General features: G+C 40.5%; 1 protein-coding gene across 1 annotated transcript; it reads right to left on the reverse strand.

The window, feature by feature from the left end:
• Positions 1 to 54: 54 nt before the first annotated feature.
• Positions 55 to 27627, reverse strand: loxhd1b (lipoxygenase homology PLAT domains 1b). The gene is made up of 42 exons (XM_061039068.1): positions 26925 to 27627; positions 25801 to 25915; positions 25268 to 25348; positions 24915 to 25099; positions 24598 to 24696; positions 23999 to 24147; positions 22235 to 22358; positions 21829 to 21938; positions 21468 to 21608; positions 21253 to 21388; positions 20407 to 20567; positions 20221 to 20307; positions 19225 to 19360; positions 18976 to 19130; positions 17772 to 17932; positions 17596 to 17672; positions 17301 to 17497; positions 16701 to 16893; positions 16254 to 16414; positions 15806 to 16159; positions 14293 to 14511; positions 12686 to 12819; positions 12356 to 12501; positions 12052 to 12156; positions 10527 to 10655; positions 10271 to 10435; positions 9213 to 9394; positions 9013 to 9129; positions 8644 to 8806; positions 7713 to 7867; positions 7422 to 7631; positions 7181 to 7307; positions 5198 to 5406; positions 4777 to 4962; positions 4561 to 4688; positions 3504 to 3621; positions 2718 to 2895; positions 2400 to 2585; positions 1990 to 2160; positions 1721 to 1853; positions 1312 to 1467; positions 55 to 1220 (listed from the first exon to the last, which is right to left on the reverse strand). The coding sequence occupies exons 1-42, from the start codon at positions 27625 to 27627 to the stop codon at positions 740 to 742; spliced, it is 7323 nt and encodes a 2440-aa protein (XP_060895051.1). The 3' UTR covers positions 55 to 739.

Consider the following 27627-nt stretch of genomic DNA (forward strand, 5'->3'; position numbering starts at 1 on the left):
ACAGTGACTTTCATTAGCAGCCCGGGATACTAAACTCGCCGTGTCAGATGTCAATCAAACTGCAGCACTGAAATGTCACTGTCAATTCAACCTCACAAAGAGACAGAAAATGTGCTTCCCAAACTGTGATGCTGTTGCTGTTTTATTCTCTCTGGGACAATTAGTTTGAATCCTTTGCAGCTCTGAGTGACTTTTACATTTCCCATATGCATTGCATTGTGGGAGAAAAGTGTCTATCAAGACCACAGTGACAAACGTCTTTTTCAGTTCGTATACCGGCTGTTCTGTTTATTCAGTCATATTTCCCATGTGAACAATGTCATACTTTTCATGCGTATCACTACATTTTAAATAGGATGGTCTTTTTCTTCCTCCTGCAGAGGAGAAGTGTTTAGGACTGAGCAGAGTTTAATGATGCTAAAATGCTAAACCTGGACAATCAAAAACTAAACACAGAACGAAGAATGAATAAAGAAAGACTGGATGTTTTTTTATGCTGGATGCTTTGGGTTCTGCTTTTGAGTTTATTTAAAGATGGTATAAAATGGCTTTTTGTTTTGTTAGAAGAAGGGCAACCTAAACCAGTTGGCACAAACTTACAAATGAAAACTGGTGAAAAAACATGTGGTACAATAAGACTTAAAGTGACACAAGTCTCCTTTCAAATGCATTAAAAAAAAGTCAAAAAGTTACCAAATGTCTTCCAAGTGAATGCTCACCCACTCTCCGTGTCCTCCTCCTAATATCTTGGGTAGAGCACTCGCTGAATCTGCCCGTCGGCCTTACAAGAGTCCAGCCACTTTCCACACTGGAAGATGGTTGTCACTGAGTTGGCGGTGTTGGTCACCTCCACACACTCTAAATACCACCCGCCGTTTGGGCCGTCGTTGTCGTGCTCCACTTTGACCCTCAGCAGCTCCCCGAGGTCCAGCATGTCCAGGACGAAGCGGTCCGTTTGGCCTCGTTCGAAAAGGTTACGGAACTTCTGACGCAGGTGGCGCTTGCCCGAGTCACCGTTGACGCCGTAAATGGTGATGAAAACGTTGGCGTCTGTGCCGCCCTTTTTCACGTCCCCGGTGATGACGATGATTTCATACTTGACGGGGACGAGGTTGCGCACTTTGCTCGCGAAGCTCTCGACGGACTTGTAGCACTCGAATGTCAGGAAGTGGTCTTTTTTGGCAGCCAGGGGGATTTGTGCGTCACAGTGGAAGAAGTACCTAAACATGAAGGATGGTTTGGATTCACATCAACTCCATCAACGTGACATTTTCACATAACATAATGTAGGACGTATGAGGTTCCGCTCACTTGTTTCCCAGCTCCATTTCTGTCACCACCACCTCCATGACGTGCCAGAGCGCTTCCTTCTTCACCTTCTTTCCGTCTTTTGTCACGTGGCCAAGGCAGATGCCGGCAATCTCTCCCACGTGCTTTGACGAGAACTCAAACGTGTCGGTGGCACCACTGTGAAATAAATAGAAAATAAAAATAAAATAAGTTGCAACCACCGGCAGAATTTGTGGTTCTGAACACTGAAGACTTAAACTGACTGGTCTGCCAGAGTTTTTCTTTTGTGCGTCTCGTGGGATTAGCTCTCCTGAGAGAAGAGACTCAGTGAACAGAGAGTGAAGCTGTGAGAGTGAAGGAGAGAAGCGAAGCATGTGAAAGACGGGAGATTATGTAAGGCCACGTAACATGAACACCTGGACTCTCTTACTTTAAGAACTTCTTTTTCTTATTCTCCAGGACAAACTCTTTGGAACGAGCTTTCCTTCCTTCCAGAACAATCCAGGCATTTTCTGCGGTGGCGGCGTCGTCCGCGTTCGCAGTTATTGTGGCAATTTCATATTCTGTGTCAATGCAGAGAGATAGACGTGACACTATTGTCATTTCACACCTCTCAAATGGTTGTAATTAGCTTCAAGTCCTCCATCTCCGACAGTTAATGACACGTAATTATGCATGCAGACTTCCAGTTGTACTCACTGGTTTTTTCACTGAGGTCTAAAGAGTCGTTGTTGGCACAGGCCAGCTCCCTCATGATCTGCCCGTCGTCTTCACTTTTAGCTAACCAGCGGTCGCAGGGGAACCTGAAGGTCTGGTCCATGGCCTCATCTTTCACGTCAATGTACTCCAGGTGCCAACCGGGAGCCAGGCCTTTTCACGGCAGGAGCAATAAAGTCCAGCAAAAAAATTCAGCATGAAGGTGTATTTTTCTTTTTCTTTTCACAGTCTAATCTTAAGAAGGCGCTACAATGGCACAACATTTATTTTTCAAATTGGCTGAGGAAATCCTGCTACTTATCCATTAGCTGTAGCTTAGCATAAACCAAGATTCTGCTTGTTTGTGAGAATAAGGGTCCCTCTGTTAGTCGCTGTCTGTTATGTGTACTCACCTTTGTTGTCATGCCACACTCGGACCTTGGACAGCTCACCCAGACTGAGTATGTCAGGGAATCTGAACACGTCTTTCATTTTACGCTCAAACTTGTTCCTGTTGGAGCTCTCCTTCAAAGGCAGCATCCCCGTGTCGCCGAACTCCCCAAACACTATCACGAACACATTGGCATCAGTGCCAGCACCTAAATAAAAAACCCACCACAGGCATTTACTGATGAATACAGAGCATTATTATTTGCCTTATAATGATCCATAGATGCTACTATGACATACGGCAGACAGTGTGTATTATGGAAAGTATTCACACGACCCACCTCCGACATCACTGGTCTGGACCTGGATGATGTAGGTTGTTTTCTCCACCATCTCCTCCTCATCCACCACAGCAGCCAGCTCGCACACTTTAGTCCTTTTAGGTCCTTTTGTTTTTGACAGCCAGTTCTCGTATGTAAACAGATACACCTCCTCTGTGGTCAGGTTCCGCATCAGGATCTGACGGCATTGAAGAAGACCACCATTGAAATGATTCAGGCTGATGTATAAATGTCCAAACAAGTATTCTTCTGTTACAGTTAATAAATGAGAGAAACAGAGGAGCATTAGTAGTCGTAAGGGCTGAAGGATTTCAGGGAAATATTTACTTCCCTGACCATTATTATAATATGAACGGATTTTTCTGAATTAATTCACCAGCCGGCATTGTTTGTTTCTCTGTTTATATAATTGATTATATAATAATGCATATATTTGACTTTAATTACCTTTCATTTATTTATTTCTGCTCATTAATGTTCTGCTTTGAGATGTTGAAACCATATCGTTCTCTCTCACAACATGCCAACGTGCTCATGTAACCACACATCCCTCTTTATAGAATGTAAATAGTTATTGAACAAATAGATTCACATTGCTGTGAAAAATTAAATAAAAAAAAGTCTTTCAAAGAAATGCTTCATTTTCTGCGGACACAGACCCTTTAGTTGACCCGTAATGCTGTCTAAAGCTGCACAGCTGTTTGTCTGGAAAATGTTCTGAAACATTATCAAAATATATTATCCCCCTCTCTTCTGTCAAAAACTAGTAGCTAGTCTTTTTGTTACCCTGTCAAGAAACCAGTCAGGGCGACTTCCAGTGGCGTCAATGCGGACTCTGATCTTTTTCAGAGGAGCGATGTCGTCGATCTCCAGACTGAACGTGTCTTCTTGATCTCTTTCAAACCTACAGGGAAACGTTAAGACAGAATACCATATCTAAAACTTTGCACTTTTTAAAACATCTTGTGTTTAAGTTAGGCTCAATGATGTTACACAGTCAGTCTGTCTTTCAATCTAAATGATACCGCTCTCATGTCTGCATGTTAACTGTTACATTTCTATATGTTCTTATCACTTTTGTACCATCTCTTGTGTATTTGTTGATTTGATTCACTTTAAAGGCCTATTTAGAGACAGACATAGCAAACTACTTTAAGCAATAAATGCTGTACTGGTTGAAATACGTTTACGTGCTCAATTCAAGATTCAAAATACTGAATTGTCTTTTGAAAAGCAGCTAGCTTCGTACTTTCCATGATAACAAAATCTGCCTAATCAGCATTGTTACTGCACGTCTTTTTGGTTTAAACTATACAATTCTCCATTAAACGTAAGATCTTTAGTTAACGAGAAGGCAATGAATCAAGTTATTTTGCACACAACCAACATGAAGCTCTCGCTTGAGTCTCTACCCGCTTTGGAAAGAAATATCTAACCCATGTTTTTGAAGCTGCTGAATACTTTATTATTCTAACCAGCTCTAGGCGTGCTGTCTCTGTCTGCTGTCTGGTTTTGAGGATATGGTGTACTATTATATTTGTTACTTCTTTACTAAAAAAAACACAGATGCCTGCTGCAGCCAAGAAGTGACTCAAAGAGAGACATGGCAATGAAACAAAACAGAAAAGTTGAAGGCTTAAAAGAGAAACATAATGAGCTGAAGCTTATAATATATCTCTGTGAGGGATGGGGGAATTTAGGTAATATATATTCATCATCACATATTACACCGTTTTTGATACATTGTTATACTTAATACATTGATTATAGCAGCTGTAAGTGTTCCACAGTGTCATTGAAAGTAAAAGCCATCTATACGCTCAGGGGTAGTTGGAGGACTGACCTGTCCTCGTTTTTTGGCAGCAGCATTTCCTCTGTGCTCCCGTTGGCTCCGAACACGGTGAGGAAAATGTTGGTATCAGTGCCTGCATACTGAGTATCACCTGTGACAACTGTTGCTGAATAAATAACCTGCAATACACAGCAGACGACACACATGAGGACGAGACAAATTCTGTTTTTATTTTAACAGTAATGTCTGCCAGTCGCTGTGACTCACTTTGCGGATAATGTTGATGGTGCTGGAGTCCAGCACATTGAACAGCCTGGCAGTCAGACCATCTCCCCTGTCTTTAGCCAGCCAGCACTTACATGGAAAGATGTACTTGATACCTTTGGTTGGCACGGCAACCGACAGCTCATCCGCCAACCAGCAGCTCTCTGGTGTGACACCGTTATGGCCAAGCTGATGAGGAGACGCAGAGAGGAAAAGACAGTGAGAAGAAGTGGAAGGCAGAGCTGAAAATGTATATATCCTTTGATTTTGTTTGATCTAGTTACAAGAAGGCAGAGCTGGAATTAATTATTGCTGAGCTAGAATGGTTTTATTTAAATGTTTAACCACAGTGCATCTGAGGAGGCAGTTTCACAGAGGAGACAGTTTCACAGACATAGAAACAGAGACATTCCCAGATTCTCACTTCCACCCTCTTGATCTCTCCTACGTCAATTCCATAGCACACAAAGTGCTCCATGGTGCCTGCTGTGAAGGCTTTCTTCCCCTCCGGCAAGTCCAGCCACATCCGGTCTGTCTCCACATCGCTGGGGCCGATGATGATGACAAAGACCCTGGCTGTGGTGCTGGCGTCTCGGTCCATCCCCGTGGATATGGTGAAATGATAGGGGATGACTGGGTGGAAGACAAGATTTTTTTTTTTTTAAGTTAAAGGAATAGGAAATAACAAGCGTATTCAGTTTGTAGTGAGGAGTTCCATTAAAAAGGTTGATGCCAGACTTTTTAGCTTAGCATAAAGATTAGAAACAACGATAAACATGTCTAAAGGGATAAAAAAAAAAAAAAGAGCCAGCATCTCTAAATCCAACTCATTAACATATTACATCATATGTGTTTAATTCATCCTCACCACATGTTGTTTTAACACTTCTCTCTTTGGATTACACAAATAATAAAGAATGTGTAAATGATGGAGCTGTTAGGATGTTGTAGGTGGTTTGGTTATTCTTTCAGTAGCTGATCCCCATTTAGTGTTTTAGCTAAACTGATCTATCCTGCAGTGTAAATACAAAAGAATTGTATTGATGCTCACATATAACTCTCAGAAAGAAAACAATTCAACATTTCTTTTTGACATATCTCTTTTTGGTAAGTTGGTAATTTAAAGCTTTGCATGCAGTCGTGTTTTTTTAATACATTTTATACAATATTTTCCCAACTTGTGTGCTGGTGTCTTATTTTTTTAAAAAAGTTTTTAATTTGACTTGTTTTCAAAGAGGCTCCTTTAGGCTGTTGTTCAAGTTTGCGTTAGGTCAGATATACACTCGCTCTTTAACCTTGCATTCATGTACGAAAACCAGCGGCGCCATTAACCTAATTGTTCACATACTTGGCTATGTACTGTGTGTGTTACTGCAGGATACCTCTAGAGGGCACACCAGACAGCTCAGGCTGTATGCAACTACGGGATGTTTGGGATGTAAACAACAGACATGGCGACAGTCAAAGGAGGTTACTTTTATGTTGATTCTGAATGTCATGATTTGGTTTTGTATTTGAGTTTCCCTGTTTTATCCCAGTGTTGCTGGTTTTTCCCTTGTGTGTTTCATGATTTAGTTTGTCCTCAGTGTTTCTTGTATTCCTGCCTCTGTGTGTTTCCCAGTGTGATTGCCCTGATTGTCCTCACCTGTGTCTTGTTAGTCTCACCTGTGTTTGATTACCCTGTGTCTATTTAGTCTCTGTGTGTCTTCCCTTCGGTGTCAGTTCGTTGTTGTAAGTTGCTAGTGTTGTTTGTCGTATGTTAGAGTGTCAGTGTTTCGTAGTGTTTCTTAGTGCTTGTCAATTTTTGGATTTTCTCAGTTTGGACATTTTTGATAGATAGTTTTAGTTTTTGCCTTTTGGTTTAAATAAAAAATTTTTGGTTTCTGCACTTGGGTCCACATCCCTTGTTTTACACACCGAACCGTAACACTGAAGTCGGAGCAGAAAAAGCAACAGCGGTGCCAACATTCCCACTCCGTTTCACCAATATTTTCCTCCATGCACAAACATAATGCTCCTGCACTTGTTTTAATTTGTGTTGCAGGCTACTTTGACAGGCACGTTTGTCGCTGTGCAGTGGCAATGACGCATCATACGGGTGTGGATAATTGTGGACTCGGTTAATCAGCTTGTCTTCAAAACTCTCTGCTGATGTTGACCCTGTCACATCTCTGCCTCTACACTACCCCTACCGTTCATGTGCATTCTGCATCTTGCGACTGCAAAGTGACTTTTTGAGGACATTCACAGCCAATGCTCCAAATAGATGCCGGGAATGCAGGCAGGGCATCTCCAATTTGACCAAACAAACATGTCGTCAAAGCAGATATAACCCCTGCCTTAGAGCTCTTATCACAGCCAATTATCATCTTTAGAAACATCACTATGATCAGTTTTGTGGCCTTACTTGGACCCTCATCCACCACTGCCACCTTTTTCTTCTTTTTCTTCTTGTTGGCGTTTCCGTCCAGCCCCAGTTTGGCCTGAGCGATCATCTTGGAGTATGGATCAGAACTTCTTTCACCTTCATACCCCTGGAACAGACACATGACAGGCAATCAATCCACTCATCTGTTTTCCTCATAACTTACACTTCAGCAGCTAAAACAGAAACATGTTTAATTACACTTTTCCTTACTACAACAAACCTTGACAAAGAAGGTCCTATCGATGCGTTTGTCCTCTTTCTTGGTCGACAGCCAGCGCTCACACAGGAACATATACACCTCCTCTGTTTCTAAATCCAGCACCTCCACCTGGTCCAGGTACCAATCAGCCCCTTCCATGGAGTTGTCATGGCGAATACGAATCTTAAAAACCTGGCCCAAGTCCACAGCCTCAATAGTGAATTTGTCCACCTGGGAGGCAAAAAAAAACAGTTGGATGCCTTTGATTATCCAGCAGTGATTAGACCAAGTCTCACACCTTTCCTCACCTACCTCTCCTCTCTCAAACTTGTTCTTGTTGTTTTCAGATTTGGCCAGTTTGCGCTCTCCTGTGTCTCCGAGGTCTCCGTAAATTGTGAGAAATACATTGGCATCGGTTCCTGCTCTGTACGTATCACCTGTCCTCACTGTCACATTGTATGTGTGAGCTGTAACGGCAATACAATTTGTTATCGTTAGGAAGACTGAATACATTTCTCACTTACAGATTTGTTTATATGACTGTCCTATATCAAGCTGACTTCAAAATCTGGAGGCTAACTTGCAGTACAGTTTCATGCAGTATATTTATTTTCATGTGTGCAGTCTCTGAAAATTGTTTTGAAATGGTTCTGTCTAAATAAAAATCAAGGCTTCACCAGTCTAGTGGAGAGCTATTTTACTTTCAAGAATATACACTAAAAAAGTAATGGCACTAAATAGTATGACTTTATTGATAATAAAAAACTTAATTTTATGTAATTTACCCTTACAGGTTTGAAATAAAGTCACTTAAACAAAAATATGAAAACTTCACACAATGCAAATCAAGTCCCCATATTCAACTCGTCAACTCTGTCATAGCGAATATACCTGGCTCTCTTGCAGTCTTATGCTCCACTAAGTTTACCAGCTAGCCTATAACGGTATCTGTAAACGTTTTTTGTTTTTTTTCCCTCAGTCTTTCTCTGAGAAAAAGCTGCAAGCTGTCAGAGTGAACAGGCCAATCTGCTAAACAATGAGCTATAACTGGTGCTACAGCTTTACAAAGAGGTACAGATTCAGGTGATTTTTTTCTTTTATGTTTTTAAGTTTAACATGACCCCTTTCATCATGAAACATTGTTATTATTAAAATTCAGATTAAAGTGGTGGATTCATATTTTTCATCCATTTGTTTTTCGTGAAGAAGATGCAAATTCCACCACTAATAAGAGCAAACCTACTTTCCAAAGCGTCCTCCACCTCTACTTCAGTGGTTTTCAGCTTCCCATCCCTGAGGAGTTTCTCTGTGATGATCTCCGAGGGGACCAGCTCCCTCACCGTCTCCCCATCATCCTCAGACTTAGCGAGCCAGCACTCACATGGGAAAATAGTCGTCTCTGAACCCTGCCATTAAACAAAAAGGAAATCTAAAAGTGGGCCATGGCGTGTCTGCCTGAATCTGTATTCAAGTATTATACTCTGAGAGATGTTTGAGTCAAAAGGTGTTACATCTTTATTAATCTATTATGAATTGAATAAGGACATGGACACAGAAACTCTGAGGGATGCACTTTCCTGTGCAGGTTAAACTGTAAACTGATTTTGACTACCTTTCCTTTCCTGAGCTGTCGTCTGATCTCCACTCTGTCCAGGTGCCACCCTGGGTTAGAGCCCCTGTTGTCATGTCCTATCCTGATTTTCTCGATAACATCACCGATATCCTCCAGCTGGAAAAAAAGACAACGGAAGTGTTGACAGAAGTGCAGCCGCTGTGTTGAAGGATGTGTGGTCCAAACACACACACACTAACCTCCACGATAAACATGTCCTCAGCTCCCCTCTCAAAGTACAGACGCCTCTCTCTCTTGTTGACACACAGGTACTTCTGCTGTGTGGACAGTGCGTTACGTCCATATAAAACGATGAACACATCAGCATCTGTTCCAGCGCCAAACACATCACTGGTGAATATCTTGATCTCGTACGGCACAACTGAAAAACCAGAGAAAATTATTGCTTGGTTTGGTTGACACATGAAGGATTTAGCAACAAGGGTGTTACATGCTCTGACCTACAAGGTGACATTCACTAACTGCAGGTAAGTACAGATTGTTGACTAACAGAATGATCCCTAAAGTCCAGGGATTGACATTAACTATGAAGCCATAAAAACTTACACTGTGCTCCCCCTCCATCAGTTTTACTAATATAATATGAACCGTTTCCAGAACAAAGTTACAGCCCCACGAACATCCTCATTCCTTCATGCCAGCGTTACTGAAAGCAGATATTCCGGCTATTGAACTGCTGAAGCAGCAGAAAGTCGGGTTTGGTGGCTGAACATTGAGCAAGTGCAGCAGGCACACTGGGACAACAACTGGAGCGTGTATCCACTTTGTATCTGCTATTGCAGTTTTTGGCACGTTTGGGTAGCTATATTACATTTCCTTAATTTACTTTTACGTTTGTGTAGAGTTTATATTTCCGCAACAAAACCCTCTTTGGACATGGAATTTTTTCCAAGCTGAAAATAAAACCAGCCAACTTGGATGCAGAACAGTATCTCCTGCATCCTCCTGATTTGGACTAGTTCATTCGTAAGACAAGACGTGGATATCTGTTTCTGTAGTGAAGTGTAAAAGCAGGCCAGCACAGTGACATTACAACTCTTGTTACAGGTTGAATCACAGAGTGCAAGCTCTGACAAAGCACCCTTCTTTACTTAAAGTGCTTTAAACATACTTTACTGCTAATGCGTCCACGCTCTTATCGGTGTAAAACTTTGCATAATTATCGAAAGAGTTCTCAGTCAGCGCGTTGCTTCTTTCCCTAATGGATCTGAGTATCCCCTAAGGGCTGTTCACTCACATGGCATGTACAGTTCGGTCTGTAAATCAGCAGGATAGAGGTCCCGCACAATGGCCCCATCGTCCTCTCCTTTATCTAACCAGCGGCCACATGGGAAACGCAGTCTCTGACCCTGTGAGGGGGCGTCTACCTCCACCCAGTCCAAGAACCAACCTGGTGAACCCCCTGAGAGTTGAATAAAAAAAAGGTTTAATGAAGTGTCATACAGCATAATGCTAATTGTGGCATATGTTTAGTCTGTCGATCCTTTTCTTACCCGAGTTGTCGTGTCCAATTCGTAGCTTTACCAGTTCGCCCAAATCCACCGCCTCCACAGTGAACTCGTTGATCATCCCCTTTTCAAACTTATTCTTGTAGTTCTTACAAGCCTTAAGGTTGACGATCCCTGTGAGTGACATATAAATATTACATCCAGTGCAGTATTTTAAAGTGACCATGTTATGCTAATTTCAAGTTTAATATGTTCAATCTTTGAAACCTCTGTAGGAGTTTTGCATGATTTACAATTTCAAAGCCTCCTCATTTATCACACTCTTGTGCTCGTACTGTAAAAACTTAAAGGCTCACTATGTGACACTTTGGACACATCTCCATCCCTCAGCTCCCCCTCCCACATTTCCCCCTTCCTTCTTGTTTCAGCAGCAAGTGTCTGTGACGCAGAGAGTGGCAGACAAGCGCTGATAAACATCTAAAATGAGATTTTGCGATCAATCTCAAGTGGCAACAAGCATCTCAAAGCTGGTCGTTATCTGTTTGTCTTTTTAAGGCCAAATTAAACTTTCCTTCGGTTTGTAAAGTCTGTCGGTTATCCTTCATTTGACAATCGCTTATTATGCCCCTATATATAGCGTCCATGAGTGGGCAGGTCCATCTCTTTTCACCAATGTGTTAGCAGTGCTAACGGTTGGAGAGGAAGGGGTTAAACATGTTTGAGTCTCTGAGTGACACATAAACAAGCTGAAGGAAACTACACCACATCAGTGTGAACACAGGGCTAAGAACAACAAACCCACAGGGAGTTTGACTTTGACTCAGAATGTCGCATATTAAGCCTTGAAGTTCTGCCTTTATTAACACATGCCATTTAAGGCATATTATTTCTGCATTCATGTGCTCCTCGGATGGTCCAAGTTTCCAAGTTTCCAAGTTGGGAAGTTGGCAACTTCCAAAGTGTTCACATACTTTCAGTTCAGAAAGCCAAAATGTTGTTACAAACGCTGGAACGCTACAAAGAAAATGTGGAATGTCACTGTAACAAGTTATGTTTGAGAAAAAAGATTTGATGAGCAATACGCACATTAATCAAAAGTATCTTAACATTTACAAATGTGATGACGAATATAACATCAAGTCGTCAAGTCGGGCACCTAGTTCTTTTCTCGAGTTTTCAAGTTGTTGTTCCAACTTGAGCAGGTGTTCATGTGCATTGTCCAACTTGGAAACTTGTTCTCCCGATTTGTCCGACACCACATGAATGCAGGTTTAGCCCATAGAAAGAGTACTGCGACTTTGTGATGTCAGAAAATCTCTATATCAGAAAAAAACAGTGAAACATGGTGTTCAGAGCAGCTTACAGACTAACCCCTGAAGACTGAGGAATTACTTGGACATATGTTTACCTACTGATGTGAAACTCTGCCCACATTTAGTTTATATATCCAACTTTGCAACAATATATGTAAGCCTGAACATATAGAAATGTATAATACCAACCCTTTGAAGCCAGAAACATGGAGCACAATCAAGAATACAGTGTTCAGGAAGCTGTTCGGTAATCGTACCTGTGTCATCATTTTCACCAAATAAGATGGCAAAGACGTTGGCATCAGTCCCAGCGTACTTCTTTTCTCCAGTTTTTAATTTGAGAGTGTAAGTAGTAGACATGGCTGTGAGATAAATTTGACATGTCAGCACATGAATCTTTTTCAAATCACACTAATACATAAGTTTCTCTTTTTCTCCTGTCTACACCTGAATGTTTAGTAAAAGTTACACAACTACTTACACAAAAACAAGGCTCTCTTTGATCCTGTCTCTCTACTAATAAAACACATTCAAAACTTAAACCAGCTTTAAAACTCTTACATTTCTGCTCGAGGCCCAGGGTGGCGCCTGTCCCCTCCTCATCGTCCTCTCTTCTCATAAAGGCCTCGTCCACAGGTACTAGCTCTCTTGCTAATTGTCCATCGTCCTCATCCACTGCCAGCCAGCGGTTACACGGGAAAAAGTACCTATGGAGCCAAAAACTCTGATTGGCACTTTTACTCAAAAACAGCTTATTACTTCCTCAGTATTTGTTGGGAAAATTAAATATAAAGTATAACTATTTCAAAGTGTACAGTACAATGGGATATTCTTTCAGATAACTGAATAACTGAATAAAATCCATGCAAACTTAGTTTTGGTTTTACCTACGTTATATCATCCTTTGTGTCAACTATCTCAACCCGATCCAGATACCAAGCTGAATTAGACTGAATGTTATCATGTCGGATTCGTAGCTTCTTCAGAGGACCCAGATCGACAGCTGTCACAGTGAAAACATCCTCCTAAAACAAATCACACAGAAGCATAATGTCCTGTTCAGTTACTGGCCTAAAAATGACTGAACTCTTTTAAAGGACTTTTTGGGAATCTTTTTTTCTTCAGAATGCTTTAAATAAAGACAAACACAACACGTAGGGTAAGACAGAAAGGTGGGATGACACTCAACAAGTGAAAAATAGAGTATCCGAATATTTTCCCCAGGCAAAAGTAACAAAAGCTTTATGTCAAAATACTGATGAACAAGTAATATTCATGAGTTTAAAATGTTATTTTGTAAAAACATTTCGTCAATTAAATATTGTAAACTCTATGCTGAATGGGACCTTTTACATTGTTATATTTAAAACAGGGTTAAAATGAGTGATGTAACAACCATGTAATTAATTCATTAATTCATTAATTCATTAATTGAGGAGTGGCTGGCTGAACTGGAGGTCATTGTTATCTACTTTCATGCTCGTGTGTATTTAAATCTATTCATGATTGATTGATGTTTTGGTAATACTCAATTATTTCCTCCTCTATGCATTGGAGCGCAAGTTTAAAGTTTAATGAAGAAAGTTAGGTTTCAAATAAGCACAAATATTTTGAGTTGAAATGGTATCGGTAGTGGAAATTGGTTTCCTAGTTTTCCAAGACGACAAGGCAAACTTTATCTTGTCACAGTGAAGACCTTAAGAATCATAGGAAGTTAATTTCAAGCTTAATATCTCATATTATTTTATCCTCAAAGTGTTCAGAACACATTAATCAGGACTGTGATAACATTGTTCTACATTCAGTTTGTCCATTGTTTCTACTGGAGCTACTGCAGTAGAATTTCTAAGACAGAAATCTCCTCACTATCTCACAAAAGGTTACTGTGTCCTCGGACAGAAGGTTATTGTGTCTCTTGATCAGTGAGAAGAAATACACGCCATTGTCTGTGGGCAGGAATATTGCGTGCCAGGTGTTATGTGGAGATCAATAATTCAAACGTTTGGATGAAGTAATGAGTAAAAGTAGGGCAGGTCCATTAACACAGAAGACCTCTCAGTCACAGGTGACTTGCCTGCAGACGAGCTTGTAATCCTACCAGGAAGCACCCCCACCCACACCTTAATGTGAGGATCGTGTTGTGTGGAAGTGCTTCAAGTCTTTGACTAGCTGCTGGTTAATTTTCAGCAGGATACCCGCCAAGAAACCAGATAAAAATTGCACAGCTCTACTGAAAGGTGTTAGTATTTTAACACAGACTGAAAAAAGCATTTCTACATTTTTCGATCCAGGAATCCACTCTTTTTAAAATGCTATCTGTTCAAATATTTAAGATGATTAAATAATTACAATTAAATATGGGCAGTTTACAGCCAGATGTTTCCACTTCATTGGATACAATTATAAATTATTTTGAAATGTAACTCACCAGGTTCCTTCCTCTAACCATTAACTGATTTTAAAAAGTAGTGGGGACATGTTTGTTCAAGCCTTCATACCTGCCCTCGCTCATATTTGTTGATGTTGTCAGAGTCCCTCAGATAGCGCTCTCCCGTGTCTCCGTTTTCTCCGTAAATATTAATGAAGACTTTGGAGTCGGTCCCAGCACCCAGCGTGTCCCCAGTGAAGACGCACACTTCGTAGGTGTTGACTGTCAGACAACAAAAGGGATGAATTACTAACACCTCTTTAGCCCATCGCGAATGTCGGTCAGGAAACTGTGTCAAATCAGACCACTAATGTCGGAAACTTCTATCCTAAAATGGGTAAAACAGTTTGAAAAAAAAAATCAAACCAATTCTCTCTGGTAACAAAAGCTCTACCAGGCCAAAGGTGTATTATTTAAACAACCAAAGACTGTTTCTGCTCACTGAAGAACAGGAAGAACTACAAAACACAGTTATTCCTGCTCTGCATTGTTTAAATCGACCTATCAAATATATCGATTTAAAAAAACTCAAATTCACATTGTTTTCATTTACGTTGTTCTTTCTTCTTGTGTGACATCACATTCGGGCGCACTAACACTAAGTTGTCCCGCACTGTGCTTTAGCACGATTGTCCCCCCCCTCCCCATTCCCCCGCTGGCCTGCACTCACACTGCTCCAGGACTAACTGGGCCTGAGCACGGTTTCCTCTTGCACATAACGTTGTAATACAACACATGCATGGCTTTACATAATTATGAAGCGTGCTTAGTTTACAAGACGAGCAGACTCGAGGAAAATAAAAGAGATGCGCAGTCGAGTCTGCGTCCGAACATCGGAGAACAACACAGAGAACAAGGCCGCTACTTTATTGACTTTGTGGCTTATTCTCCATCATTTTAGTCAGATACAGCCATAACACTCAGTGATTTCTCCATAATGAAGGCTGTCCACGTTGTGTGTGAATGAAATGTACCATGCCGATGCACACCTCTTCCGGGCGTGCCAGGGCCAAGGAAGTGTTGAGCACGCATCGGAGCACTCACACTAGTCAAATAAACTGGACTTTAAGGATGAAGCGTGCTTAGGCACCGTATGAATTGCCTAGTGTGAGTGCGCCCTAAATCTCAGTTGGTACAGTTAATATAGGTTTCCAATTCTTTTTTAAGGCTTGATTTAAGTTTGGTGCTCAGTAAGAAACTAGAAAAAAGTTGTATCAAGATTGTATCAAGTTGTTTCAAAGTAACAAATATTGATATCTGCAGGATCATTTAATAAGTGTTATAGAGATATATACAGATAATTAATTTGATACATCTCTTCTGAAATCACTGCACTGTGGGTGGGATGACATCTATTTTAGAGTTGAGAATGAGCTTGTTACTACTTCATAATTCAAAAATAACAACCTCAGTGGTTTCTGTGCCATTTCCATTCTGCAGTATTTGTGGGAAAACAGGTTGCGCTGTTTTGTGGTACCGTGCCAGTTCTGTTGCTGCTCAGTTGCCAAGCAAAGTTGAATCATGACATCCAACATCATCAAAAATGTGTGTTTGGCACTCAGAAAATTAACACCTCTCTCTACAAACGGACACAGAGTTATGTTTATTTTCATACCTTCCAGCTCCTCTGCATCCTCAGACAGCAGCTCCACCACCAGCTCGCCGTCCTCCTCCCCCCCGGCCAGCCAGCGCGAGCAGGGGAAATGGTAAGTCAGCACCACTTCCTGCATCTCCTCTCCTCCCTCCTCTTCTTCATCTTCCTCGTCTTTCTTCTTTTTTTTCTTCTTCTTCTTATCCTCCTTTTTCTTCTCCTTGGGCATCAAGGCCATGATGAGATGTTTGACGTCCACCGTCTCTAGGAACCAGCCAGATCCGATCCCTGAGCCATCGTGACCAATGCGGATCTTGAAGACCTTCCCCACATCTTTGGCCTCTATCTGGAAAACAGTTGTGTTGTTTTCACTCAAAAGGTGACATATAGGCAATCCCTTTACCACAAATGAAAAATAAAATAAATCCCAAGCTCAATACCTTGTATATTTCTGTGGTGTTCCTTTCATAGTTGTTGGATCTGCTTTCCAGCGTGAGGACTTCTGTCTTCCCCTTGTCCCCGTAGATCTGAATGAACACTCTGGCGTTGGTGCCAGCAAACATCACATCTCCTGTCACTACTGTAACCTCGTAGTTAATCACTGGAAAACACAGATTGATGAAGGAAAAAAGACAGGATTTTTAAAAGTATAGATGAACTGACTCTAGGATTTTTACATGCAGGCATAAAAATCTTACATGCAGCTCCATTGTCATGGAAAGTTCAAAATTCAGTCTTCTTTTAAATAAACTACAAAAACAACATCAACAACCTACTACCTGAGATGTATGAGCTATTACACAGACTTCACCATGTCAGCATAAATTAGCTGTGTGTGTGTGTGTATATGTGTTGTTGCCTTTCTTTACTATTGGAGAGCTGCCTACATTGTTCCATCTCCAGGATCTCGCTCGGGTAAATCTCCACCTCTGTCTTGCCGTCAGCCTCACACTCATCCAGCCAGCGGTGACTGGGGAACATGTACTGCCTTCCATGGACTGGCACCAGGATCTGAACGCTGTCCAAAAACCAGCCTGCACGCATGCCTTCATTTGTGTGGCCAATCATCAGACGGTTGATCTGGAACAAAATTAAAGAATATGCAAATGTGAATAAAATTTGATTCGTTGTGCAAACATTTACTGAGGGGTTGCATGCTTCTAAAGTACAATAAAATAACATTTCTAGTTTTTCACGTAAAGAAAAGCAGCATTCGACTTAGACCATTTATATAACCTCATATATGCAAGGAGCTGTACTTTGGGAAGGAGGCTGCACATTTAGACATTCAGAGTACAAAGTTAAGCTCTTATTCCCAATTGATGAAAGTAAATGTATGCTTTATAACTGCTTGAATGTTGTTCACCCAAAGGGCTCTGGACTAAATCTTTGCCTGTGTGCCTTTGATTAATGATTTTTAAAGCTTCCTATAGTGCTATCAACCTCAAACATGAAACATTTAACAATTTCTGCCTCCACTCTGTCACCTGTCCGATATCAAAGGTTTCCACTGTGAAGATGTCAATGCGACCCGTCTCAAAGTAGTTCCCAAGGTTGTTGGCAGAGACCACCAGCAGCATCTTACTGGTGTTGCCCTTCTCCCCATAGAGCTTGACAAACACGCTGGAGTCTGAGCTGCCTCCAGGGATGTCACCTGTCTTCACTGCAATGTGATAGCCAACATCTGACACACAGAGACACACAGAGACACACACACATAAGCTTCAGGGGGAATTTTTATTTAAATGTTTGAATGAAACTCAAGACTCCTCCTATACTTACTGTAAAGACGCTGCCCATTTGCAAATGGCAATAACTCTCTGACAATCTGTCCGTCATCCTCATTGCGGTCCAGCCACCTGCAGAGCACATTTAACGACACAAAGGTAGCTTGTATTCGCACACTCATGGGGATGTTACAACAGTTCGTTTCAGACTTTACACTAACGATAATGCACCTGTTGCAGGGAAACTCCACAGCTTGGGCCTCAGCCTGTCCGTCCTCTCTTACGACCACTTTATCAAGAAACCAGCCGCAGCCTCCACCTCTGCCGTCGTGTCCAATCCTCACCCTGCAGACCTGACCGATTGCCACTGCCTCTACTAAGAACTCATCCAGCTGGATAGACAAAAAAAAACACTAAGCATGACGTTTTGATGCCTTCCTATGTTATGTGTCAAATAGAGGAACATGGGGTGGATCAGCAGATACTTTGTCATCATGTATTTTTTCCACTGTTTGTGCTACAGATTCATTATGACAAATTCATTGCAACATTCCCATCATGTCTGCCCATGTAATGCATGTAAAACATCTCATTAATATTCAAACTCCATAAGGGTTAACTCCTGATCACTTGAATATACTTAAACTTCATAATCATCCTGAGACATATCCACTTCATTTTCCTTGTTGGTATCACAAACAGTAAGCAGCATGCTTCAGGTGGAGCTTATAGGTATATATAAAGGCACAGTGGTTAACTGATTGGTTCCAGTGTGAGACGGAGAAAATACTTTACAATGACATGCAACAAACGGTCAAAGGCCGGGAGGTGAACCAGCGACCAGTGCTTGAGGACTGTTCCTCTTTATAAAGCAGGGGTCTCCAACAGGTAGCTCGGGAGCTACTGGTAGCCCGCGGGCAGGTTTTCAGTAGCTCGCCTATAGGTTGACCGACTGTGTTAAAAATAAAAATAAAAATCTGACGACGGTAAATGCACCTCTTCCCACTATTCATATATTTGGCCCATAAAAACAAGTATGAAGTACTAATGTTTTCTTGGACATTGATGTGAATTTAAGATTATTGATGAGCATTGGCTTATTGCAATTTCACACATGTGCAAACAGAAGCTTAATTCAGCTGAGCTATGTAAATAAATGCAAGCGATTTGATGCAAGTAGCCCTTGGCCACTTTCATTTTTTGAAAGTAGCTCTCAGATGAAAAAAGGTTGGAGACCCCTGTTATAAAGGGGGTCTGCTCTACCAATTAAGCAAAAACCAATGCCCCAGGTTAACTGTCTTTTGATTTCATATTTCTGATTTTTTTTAATATAAGTAATAATGAAAATATGACGAGGATATTTAGAAGGAGAGAATTGTCTTCATGAAATTTCACTGAGCTCTGAGTTTAAGAATCATGCGTTGAGTGTACCCACATTTCCTTTTTCAAACTTGTTGACGTTGTTTTTGCAGTTGACCAGCTGCCGATCTCCGGTGTCCCCCCGGTCTCCAATGAGATTTAGAAAAACGGATGCGTCTGTGCCGCTGCCGCCAACAGTCCCCGTGCAAACTGTCACTCTGTATTTGATCACTGCAGGTCAGAATAACATTGTTCATTCAAGATTGATAATCTTCTCTTGAATTGCCAGAGTACATTGTAATTGCTCATGTGCAGATGTACATACATGACAGCGGTTCAGCGACCTGCTTTCCTGTGGCAGTTAGCTCCCTCACTACCTCATTATCGTCTTCATTCGTGTCCAGCCAGCGCTCACAGGGAAACGTGTACTTCTCCTTTGTCAGTGTCTTCATCAGAGTTGCCTGATTAGTATGAAACAAAAGTGGAAAGCTTGTTTTATTTAAAACACCGGGTGTGTCTGCATTTTTATTTTTCCACTGACCACTTAGAGATACACAATCATAAAAATCTTTTAAAAAAAAAAGAAAATCAAATAATATGTTCCATGTCAACAGGGGAAACTTTAATGTCTTATTATTATTATTTAGTAATGTCTATTTCTATATTTGTATAGTATCACTATTTCTGTATTTCTGTCTAATGCTTCTGTTTTAGTCCTTAAAGTTGAGGCAGGGACATGGACAGGGGTTGCTAATTAGCCACAGCTAGAAACATGTTTGCATGGCATCTACTGGTGCTATTTTACATATGAAGTAATGTACACTGCATGTGTCCCTGTTAAATAAAGGGGAACAAATATAAATACAAAAATAAGAATAAAAACCTATCTGCGTCCTTTTCACTGGACATAGCATGACTAGAACTATGCATATTTAAAAACACTGAAACTGACATTGAATTAGGAAGGCTGAATGCATGTGGACACATTACAGTCTGAATATATTCAAAGGTAGCTTGTGCAACTCCTAAAAAAGGTTATTGATACTGTGTATATACTGGGTGGGTGTGCAGCATATCTCACATACAGAGGACGAGAGCCCCTCATAGCCAGCTAACCAGCTGCAGGAACAATCAGAACAACAGCATCCTGGCAAACTAGAAGTAAATTGAATATCTATGGGTAGCTATTGTGTAGCTCTGGGACACTTTGTTCTTTGTTAATGTACAGATCAAAGGCTGTGAGAAACCATGTTTTTTCACTCTACAAAGAAAAACAGCTAGTGGACCGTGAGGGGATACTTGATGCAGGGGATGACTTTACCTTACTGAGATGCCATCCTGCAAAAGGATTTCTCTTCTCATGCCAGATACGTAATTTGGTCAATGTCCCTAAATCAGGCAGCTCAACCTGAAAGATTTGAAAAGATTTTTAAAAAAAAGTTTGTTTTAATGCCTCATTATCTGATGTGTCATTGTTTTGATTGGTTTTAATATAGCCCATACTTACCATAAACCTGTCCACTTGTCCCTGTTCAAAATTGTCTGTCTTGTTGTCCAGTCTCATCTCATCACTCTTGCCCTTCTCACCATAAACCTGGAAGGAGATGGCTGCATCTGTTCCTGCACCGGACATGTCTGACGTCCAGATCCACAAAGACCAGGGGTGCTCTGAGGAGAACAAAATCATTTCATGAACTTGAATTTACGAGCACCGTGATTTACCTCAGATTAGATTCTGGTGTCCCATTAAAATGATCACTTGTTTGATTGTGGGGCCGAGAGGTTAAAGCAGTAGTAGGTTAACTGCGCAGAGAGTACTATTTTAGGTATGTTTTCTATTTTTTCCACACACTTGGGGTCAGCAGAATGGTTTGTTTGTGCAAGTTTGATCAGTTGTACTGCCTCCAGTGTTCAGTGACGCCCCTTGATTTGCATTTTTTGCTTATTTATTATTATTTGTTGAAAACACAGTTGCAAAATAAATGACTAACTGTGAATCTGTACAGTATGTCTGAGAAGTAACATTGAGTAAAGCACTTTACACACTTTTTGTCTATACAGAATAAAAAAGTAAAGCTAATGCACATACTCTTCTTTTTGTGGACCATTTCTCTGATTTAAAAAAGAGGAAATTGGACTTTATTTTAAGAGCAAAGGGACAAACAACACACTAAAATGTCAGAGTAGAAGAAGGTGGACTGGCTGCTGAGTCATTATGCAAATGCATGAAACAAATGATGGAGCTCTAAATGGAGTTTTAAACGTTTGGCTCAATTGTTTTAGAAAATTAAAGTGAAAACGACAGCACTAACTGCTGCTAGTGAAAATACATGATTATAAAAATTGTACTTACTCTTCTGTCTTTTCTGCCTGAGTGAGACCATCTCATAGAGCTCTCTCTCTATAAGCCCATCTCCCTCCTTCTCATCCAGCCACTTACTACACGGGAAGGTCTGTTCTATTCCTGTGAATGGACAGTACACCACCACCTGCAAGAACATTGACGCTTCATTCCCGGTACATTACTAAATAGAAGGGTTTATATGTGGGTGTGCATGCCTAATGTACCTTCTCGCAGAACCACCCGGAACTGACTCCATCATTGTCGTGTCCGATGGTGACTCTGCTGACGGGACTGAGGAGCGCGGCGATCTCAACATTAAAGATATCTGTCAGGCCTCGCTCAAACTTTCCACCCTCCAAAAACACCTGGATTCAATACGTCAAAGAAAAGTTCAAAGAATGCATGATTCATCTTCTGTAATACAAAGAAAATATTCAATCTCATACATATTTAGTTAAATTAGTTTGAAAGCATGTATTGATTTGTGCGTCATGTATTGATTTGTGTCTTTTCTGCAATATTTTCCCATTGGGTTACATCAAAAACAGTCATTCTAGGTAATTATATAATGTATCTTCTCTTTACCTTGCCACTGTTTTTAATGCCTTTCGTGCCATGCATCACAATGTGGATATTGGAGTTGGTCCCTGCACCGCGGATGTATCCTGTCACAATCTGGACGTTGTACACAATACCTGGTGGGTACAGTTACACGTCAGACAATCAGGGGCTCTGCCAGCAGGTCGGCATGGTTCAAAGCACACATGCTCCCCCTAACAAGCTGGGCATCAGCCAAATCAGTTCCATCAAAACATTGTTAGTCTGACCCAAAAGTTAATGATCACACAGCAGGCCTCTGGCAAATTGGACAGAAAATACATTTTTCATTTTGGACTGAAAAACATTCCACTGCTTCCTTTTTCAAAAAATTTGATGATTAAGATCATGAAAGGCAGTTTTCCCCAGAGTCTTAAAAGCATCTCTGACTTACCTGTAGGCTGGCTCCCCCCAACCAAAATGTCTCTCTGGATCTTTCCATCATCCTCATCCAGGGCAAACCAACGACTGATTGGAAACTCGTAAACTATTTTGTTTCCCATATCATCCACAATTACCTGTAAAAAGAAAAAAAAAAGGAATAATAACAACAATGTTAAAATACCCCAAATGGGATGAAGGTAAGTTGTACACAATGTTATGACAAGTTACGGAAAAGCAGAGTTTACAAATTATGTTGAGATAAAACTACAGGTGTGTTCAGTAAAGTAGATGGATAATTCCTTCAGAACCAGTTAGAAAAGTGTTCTCTGTTATCACCTTACACTCTAACTTTGATAGTTTTGTAACAGAGTGAAAACAGACTGAGACTGTAAAACAGTAGGAATTGGTGATGGGAATCGGAGTGTCGCTATTGACCAAGTCTGGAAATTAGTCTAGTAGCGTGAGAGGTGCCACTTCACTTCCTGAGCATTTCCTAGATGCCCTTGAGCAAGGCTCCAAACCCCCACCAGCTCAGGAGCGCTCAGTGTGGGCAGCCCCCTCACTGAGACATCTCTCTATTAGTGCATGTCCATAGGACCCTGTTTGTCCATGTGTGTGTGTTTCAGCCTGTGTGTGTGTAGCATGTTCAACAACAGAGTGTAAAAACTGAATTTCCCCTCGCGGGATTAATAAAGATTATCGTCTTCTTCTAAATATGTGCAATTAATTTACTTCATTTGGTTTTTTAACTTTGAAGTTTATATTTCTTTATAAAGAATGAACAGCAGTTTTACTATGTTGAAATTATATTTAGGTTTCCTCTCTACACACTTGAGATTTACCCTTTAAATACCCTTTAAAAATATTTTTTTTTTGAAGAGGAAAGCAGGCTTGGATGTTATCTACATTTTGGAGGATGATTACTGACATCATATGTTTTCTTGGTCTTCACTTGTGAATCTGTTGATTCTGGAATTTAATTGATCAGTATATGAGATTTTTGCATCAAATTAAAAAAAAAAAGCTTTATGAAACTTTAAGTGCTCCACAAATATATCAGAAAGTAATTAAATTTAATCACATTTTAGCTACAGTGACAGGACAACACTGTGCATGAATAATTTAGCTAAAAGACTCTTTTTGCTCCCAAATGAATGTAAATATATTCCTCTTCAATGTAAATCCTGATGGCAGCACAAATGCAAAAAACACAATTCACTACAGTTGTCCCAGGTGATCTTTGGTGTCAGTCTGTGCAGCAGTAACGAGCGATTCTACAGTCTTGTCTCTCTGTTTGATGTAAGGCAATCCCTTAATGGGTCATGGTTTCTCTTTACAAAGAGGGTAGAATGACGACAGGTGGGCCCTGTGTGTGTATGTGTGAGCTTGTGCATGCATGCGTCTGTTTGAATGAAGTCATCTCTCAGCCTCACACACAGTGTGTATTGGAGGAACAGGGACACCGGGCTCAGATGAGAAAACTGAGAGGAAACAAGAGGATCACATGTCTTAAGTACCTCTGCAGAGGCAGGACTGAATAGAATGAGCAACAGTAAGACTTTAAGACTAAGTTTTGTTTCACGACAAGGTACTATAGGACATGTAAGTTACACAAGATGTGATAAATGAAAGTAACACATACATTCTTCTGTGATCTGTTTACCAACTCATAAACAAGGCTTTGTCTCAAGAAATGATGTCATGGATTTAAAAATGATTTGCTTTAAACGACTAACGACGCTTAAAATTAACATCTGTTTGGTGTTTTTCTTACCTTGTCCGCAAACCATCCTGCTGAAGAGCCTTTGTTATTATGACCGATTGTAATCTTCCTCACTTTGCCCAAGTTTGGTGCCTCAATGGTGAACTTGTCCTCCGAGCCCTTTTCAAAGTTATTCTTGTCATTGTCAAGTCGCCTTTCACCTTCAACAAAAAAAACAAATCGTCAAACTAAAACCCAAATTAAAAAGAACTAAATCCATTAGTTTCTTAGTTGTTAGGGGAGGGTTCACTACGTCAGTGGTTCTCAACTGGTCGAGCTTCAGGACCTACCAACTACTCCTACTGAAAAATCGCGACCTACATTTCTTGTATTTTTCAATCAATCAGTTTTATTTAACTAACAAGTGTGCAGTTTGGACCTCAGACGGTACAAAGCGTGATAGAACAAAGAAACTGAATGAAACAAACTTGTTAAAAAAGGCGCCTTATAGACTTTTTTGACAGGAATCTTTCTTCCAGGCACACATTCGGGACCCACTGAAAACGGCTCCGTGACCCACCTTTGGGTCTTGACCCACCAGTTGGGAACCACTGCACTATTGTGACCACATGTGAGCGAGACGTGTGATGTCTGTAGAACAAAAAAATTACCTGTGTCTCCAAACTCCCCGAAGATATTGATGAAGACATCAGCATCCGTTCCACTGCCTTTTAAATCCGGGGTGAAAACAGTCACTGCATACTTATTATCTAGAAAATCAAATCCAAAGAAGCAATTTAAAAATCAACTACATACAAACACTTTGAAGCTGTTGAAGTAGGAGCTCTGTGAGAATTAAAATCATTTTCAATTGGCCCTGAGTGTGCTGATTCACTTGATAACTGAGGAAATGTTACATACAACTACAACTTGCAAATTGTTACATCATATTAATTCATCATATATTTTATTATCTGTGCACACATACATTTGGGCATGTCCATGGGATCCATGCTACCCAGCAGGTCTCTGATATAAAGACCATCTCCCGCCACCTTGCTGAGCCAGTTGTTGCAAGCAAAGTAGAACCTCAGGTGAGGCCTGATCACGTCCGTCACCACCACCCTGTCCAGGAACCAGCTGGCGTTCATGCCAGTGTTGTCATGCTCAATCCTGAAGCAACATACGAAAACATCACGTTGAATCTTTTCCCAGGAAAAAGTGTTTAAACCTGTCAGAGATTATTTGCTTCACTCAAAAGTATTTAACAAAGTGGAATGAAGAACTAAAAAGCACCATCAGGGTCCTTATATACATTTTTGGGTCCTTATATTTACTTACCTTATCTTTTTCAAAGCTCCAACATTGTGAGTTCTGATTCTGAACACATCAGTTTTAGCCCTCTCGAATGCTGTGCGACTCCTGAAATCCAAAAATGGTCAAACGTTTCAAAGCCTGAATTCCACGATGTTTTTACTCATCAAAATCTTCAATTACAAAATGACTTCCAAACAATCAAGAGGGAAGTGATACCCGATTGCACAACGGGACATAAAAACATCTTGACCAAATCATGCAAACATGCAATCCAAAATCAACACCAATCACAGTACAGCGTGTTCTCTGAGTGATCATGCTCATTTCACTACCACAACCAGTTCATTATGAAATAAATACCTTTTTTCAGTGCTGTTTATGAGGAGAAAGAAACACAACGTTTTAGTTCAAGCAAAGTAACTTTTTAAATCACACATGTTGTCAAGGGCTGTGCTCAACAATTTTCATCTTTGCTCTTGTTTTATGAAATTCTTCCATCTTAACCCAAACGAGTGAAGATGATCTAACTGCACATCTTGATTCTGAAAAGACCTTACTTGCTGGCCAGGTGAACTTTGGGAGCGATGCCATATTCTCCGAACAGTGTCACAAACACGTTGGCATCAGTCCCTGCACCTGTCTCGTCGCCCGTGATGGTCACCACCTCATACACTGCAGGGTTTAATGGCAACATAGAAAAGGTGTGTTTTAAAAAGCAGATGGATGGTATGAACAAAACCACAGAAATAGATGGTAATGCACATTAGTAAGCGTGTACAGTAGAAGGCAGTGGATAGCTGTGTGTTTTAGTACTTCTATCTTGTTTTTTTTTAATCTCTCTTACACAACTAGCAATCATCAAAGTCTTATCACACAAAGTTAGAACTGACAGAGAACTGCTTGGGGCTGTTTGCAGATTTTCCGTTCAATTTTGGCTTTAAGAATTCATGTTTTATTTATTTTCTGCATATAAATAATATACAGTTAATATGAAACGACAAATTTTATCAAACAAATTAAAAATCGACGAAGTCCATTTAAGACACAGGGTGAAATTGCTTTTGTATCTCAATCAAATCAAAACATAAACAAAAGAGGATTGGGTGACGCTGTAAATAAACTTTCTACATAAAGTAACATTTCTAGTAAACATCAAATGCAAAACTAAACTAAAGAATACTGAACAAAAACAAACACAAAAACGAAAACAATGTCATTTCCACTAAAAATATATATTGCAAAATATAAGGAGAAAGTACGTTTTAATTACACACATTTTATTGCATAAATGTTTACATTGATTTGTTTTGTTTTAACTATGTTGTGTTTGAATTCACCACTTTTTTTTACATCCAACAATGAGAGCCAAAAAAGGGAACTTTAGAGGACTCAAAGGCTCTTATTAAGACAGGAAGCTGTCCTGTACAAACATAAGTGATTGGCAGGTGTCAGATATCTGTAGGTTGAGATGACATACCGACGATGCATGGATACTTCTTCAGCCAGTGTAATGTTACCATAAATCAAGGATTCATGTCTCGAGGTGTCACATGTCTCTTATCAAAGAGGAATTGCATTCCATAAAGAAATAACAGTATGCTATCTCTGTAGAGTATTTTATTTTTGTCACATCTACAGCTTTACTTTGGAAGATTTCAAATGTTCAAGAGTTTGCAATTACCTTTCTTTTTGTGATACTCGTCCTCGTAGTTCTCCACCTTTTCTGGCTCGTAGTTGCGAAGCTCATTCTCATAGATTTCAACGTAATTTTCAACCTTCTTCTTCTTCCCTTTTGTCTTCTTGTTGTCCTCATCACTATCTCCCTTCTCTGAACCTTTCTTCTTCTTTTCTTTCTTTTTCTTCTTCCCTTCCTCTTCATCCCCTGCTGTCTGTTCTTCCTCTTTCTCCGAATCCTTCTTGGATTTTTTGACTTCATCTTTGGACTTTTTGTTTTTAGACCCCATCTTGTCTTTCAAAGAGGGCTTCTTTGATCCTTTCTTTGTGGTCTCGATCACATCAGGGAGGTTTTCCGCTCTCTTTTTACTCCAGGAGTCGTTGTTGTTATCCTCATTTTCTGAGCTCTGAGAGTACTTGCTCCACTCATCCCTGTTATCCTCTTCGGCTTTCCTCGTCTTTTTTTTAACCTTTTCTTTAGCTCTCCCTTTATTCTTGGTGCTCCTCAAATCAGGCCCTGATGTGTCAGACTTGTATCCTTCTTCATCGCTGTCTTTAAACTTCTTCTTCAATCTTCTGGCATCCTCTGACTCACTCACCTGCTTACTTTTCTTCTTGGATTTTGGTTCCTGATCCTCTGAGTCATCGTCCTCTACATCTTTGGTTTCCTCTTCTGGACTCTGTCTTGTTTTTTTCTTTTTTGTGGGCAT

This window comes from Labrus mixtus, chromosome 5 (assembly GCF_963584025.1).
Source record: "Labrus mixtus chromosome 5, fLabMix1.1, whole genome shotgun sequence".
In the NCBI taxonomy this organism is placed as follows: domain Eukaryota; kingdom Metazoa; phylum Chordata; class Actinopteri; order Labriformes; family Labridae; genus Labrus; species Labrus mixtus.

What these genes read in the sequence shown, in the direction of transcription:
- loxhd1b (XM_061039068.1), bottom strand. Translation starts at nt 27,627, where the DNA reads ATGCCCACAAAAAAGAAAAAAACAAGACAGAGTCCAGAAGAGGAAACC. An exon ending in CAGGCAGAAAAGACAGAAGA is followed by an intron (nt 20,568 to 21,252) that starts GTAAGTACAATT and finishes TGTTCTCCTCAG; the next exon opens with AGCACCCCTGGTCTTTGTGG. An exon ending in GACAGCTCAGGAAAGGAAAG is followed by an intron (nt 8,807 to 9,012) that starts GTAGTCAAAATC and finishes GTTTAATGGCAG; the next exon opens with GGTTCAGAGACGACTATTTT.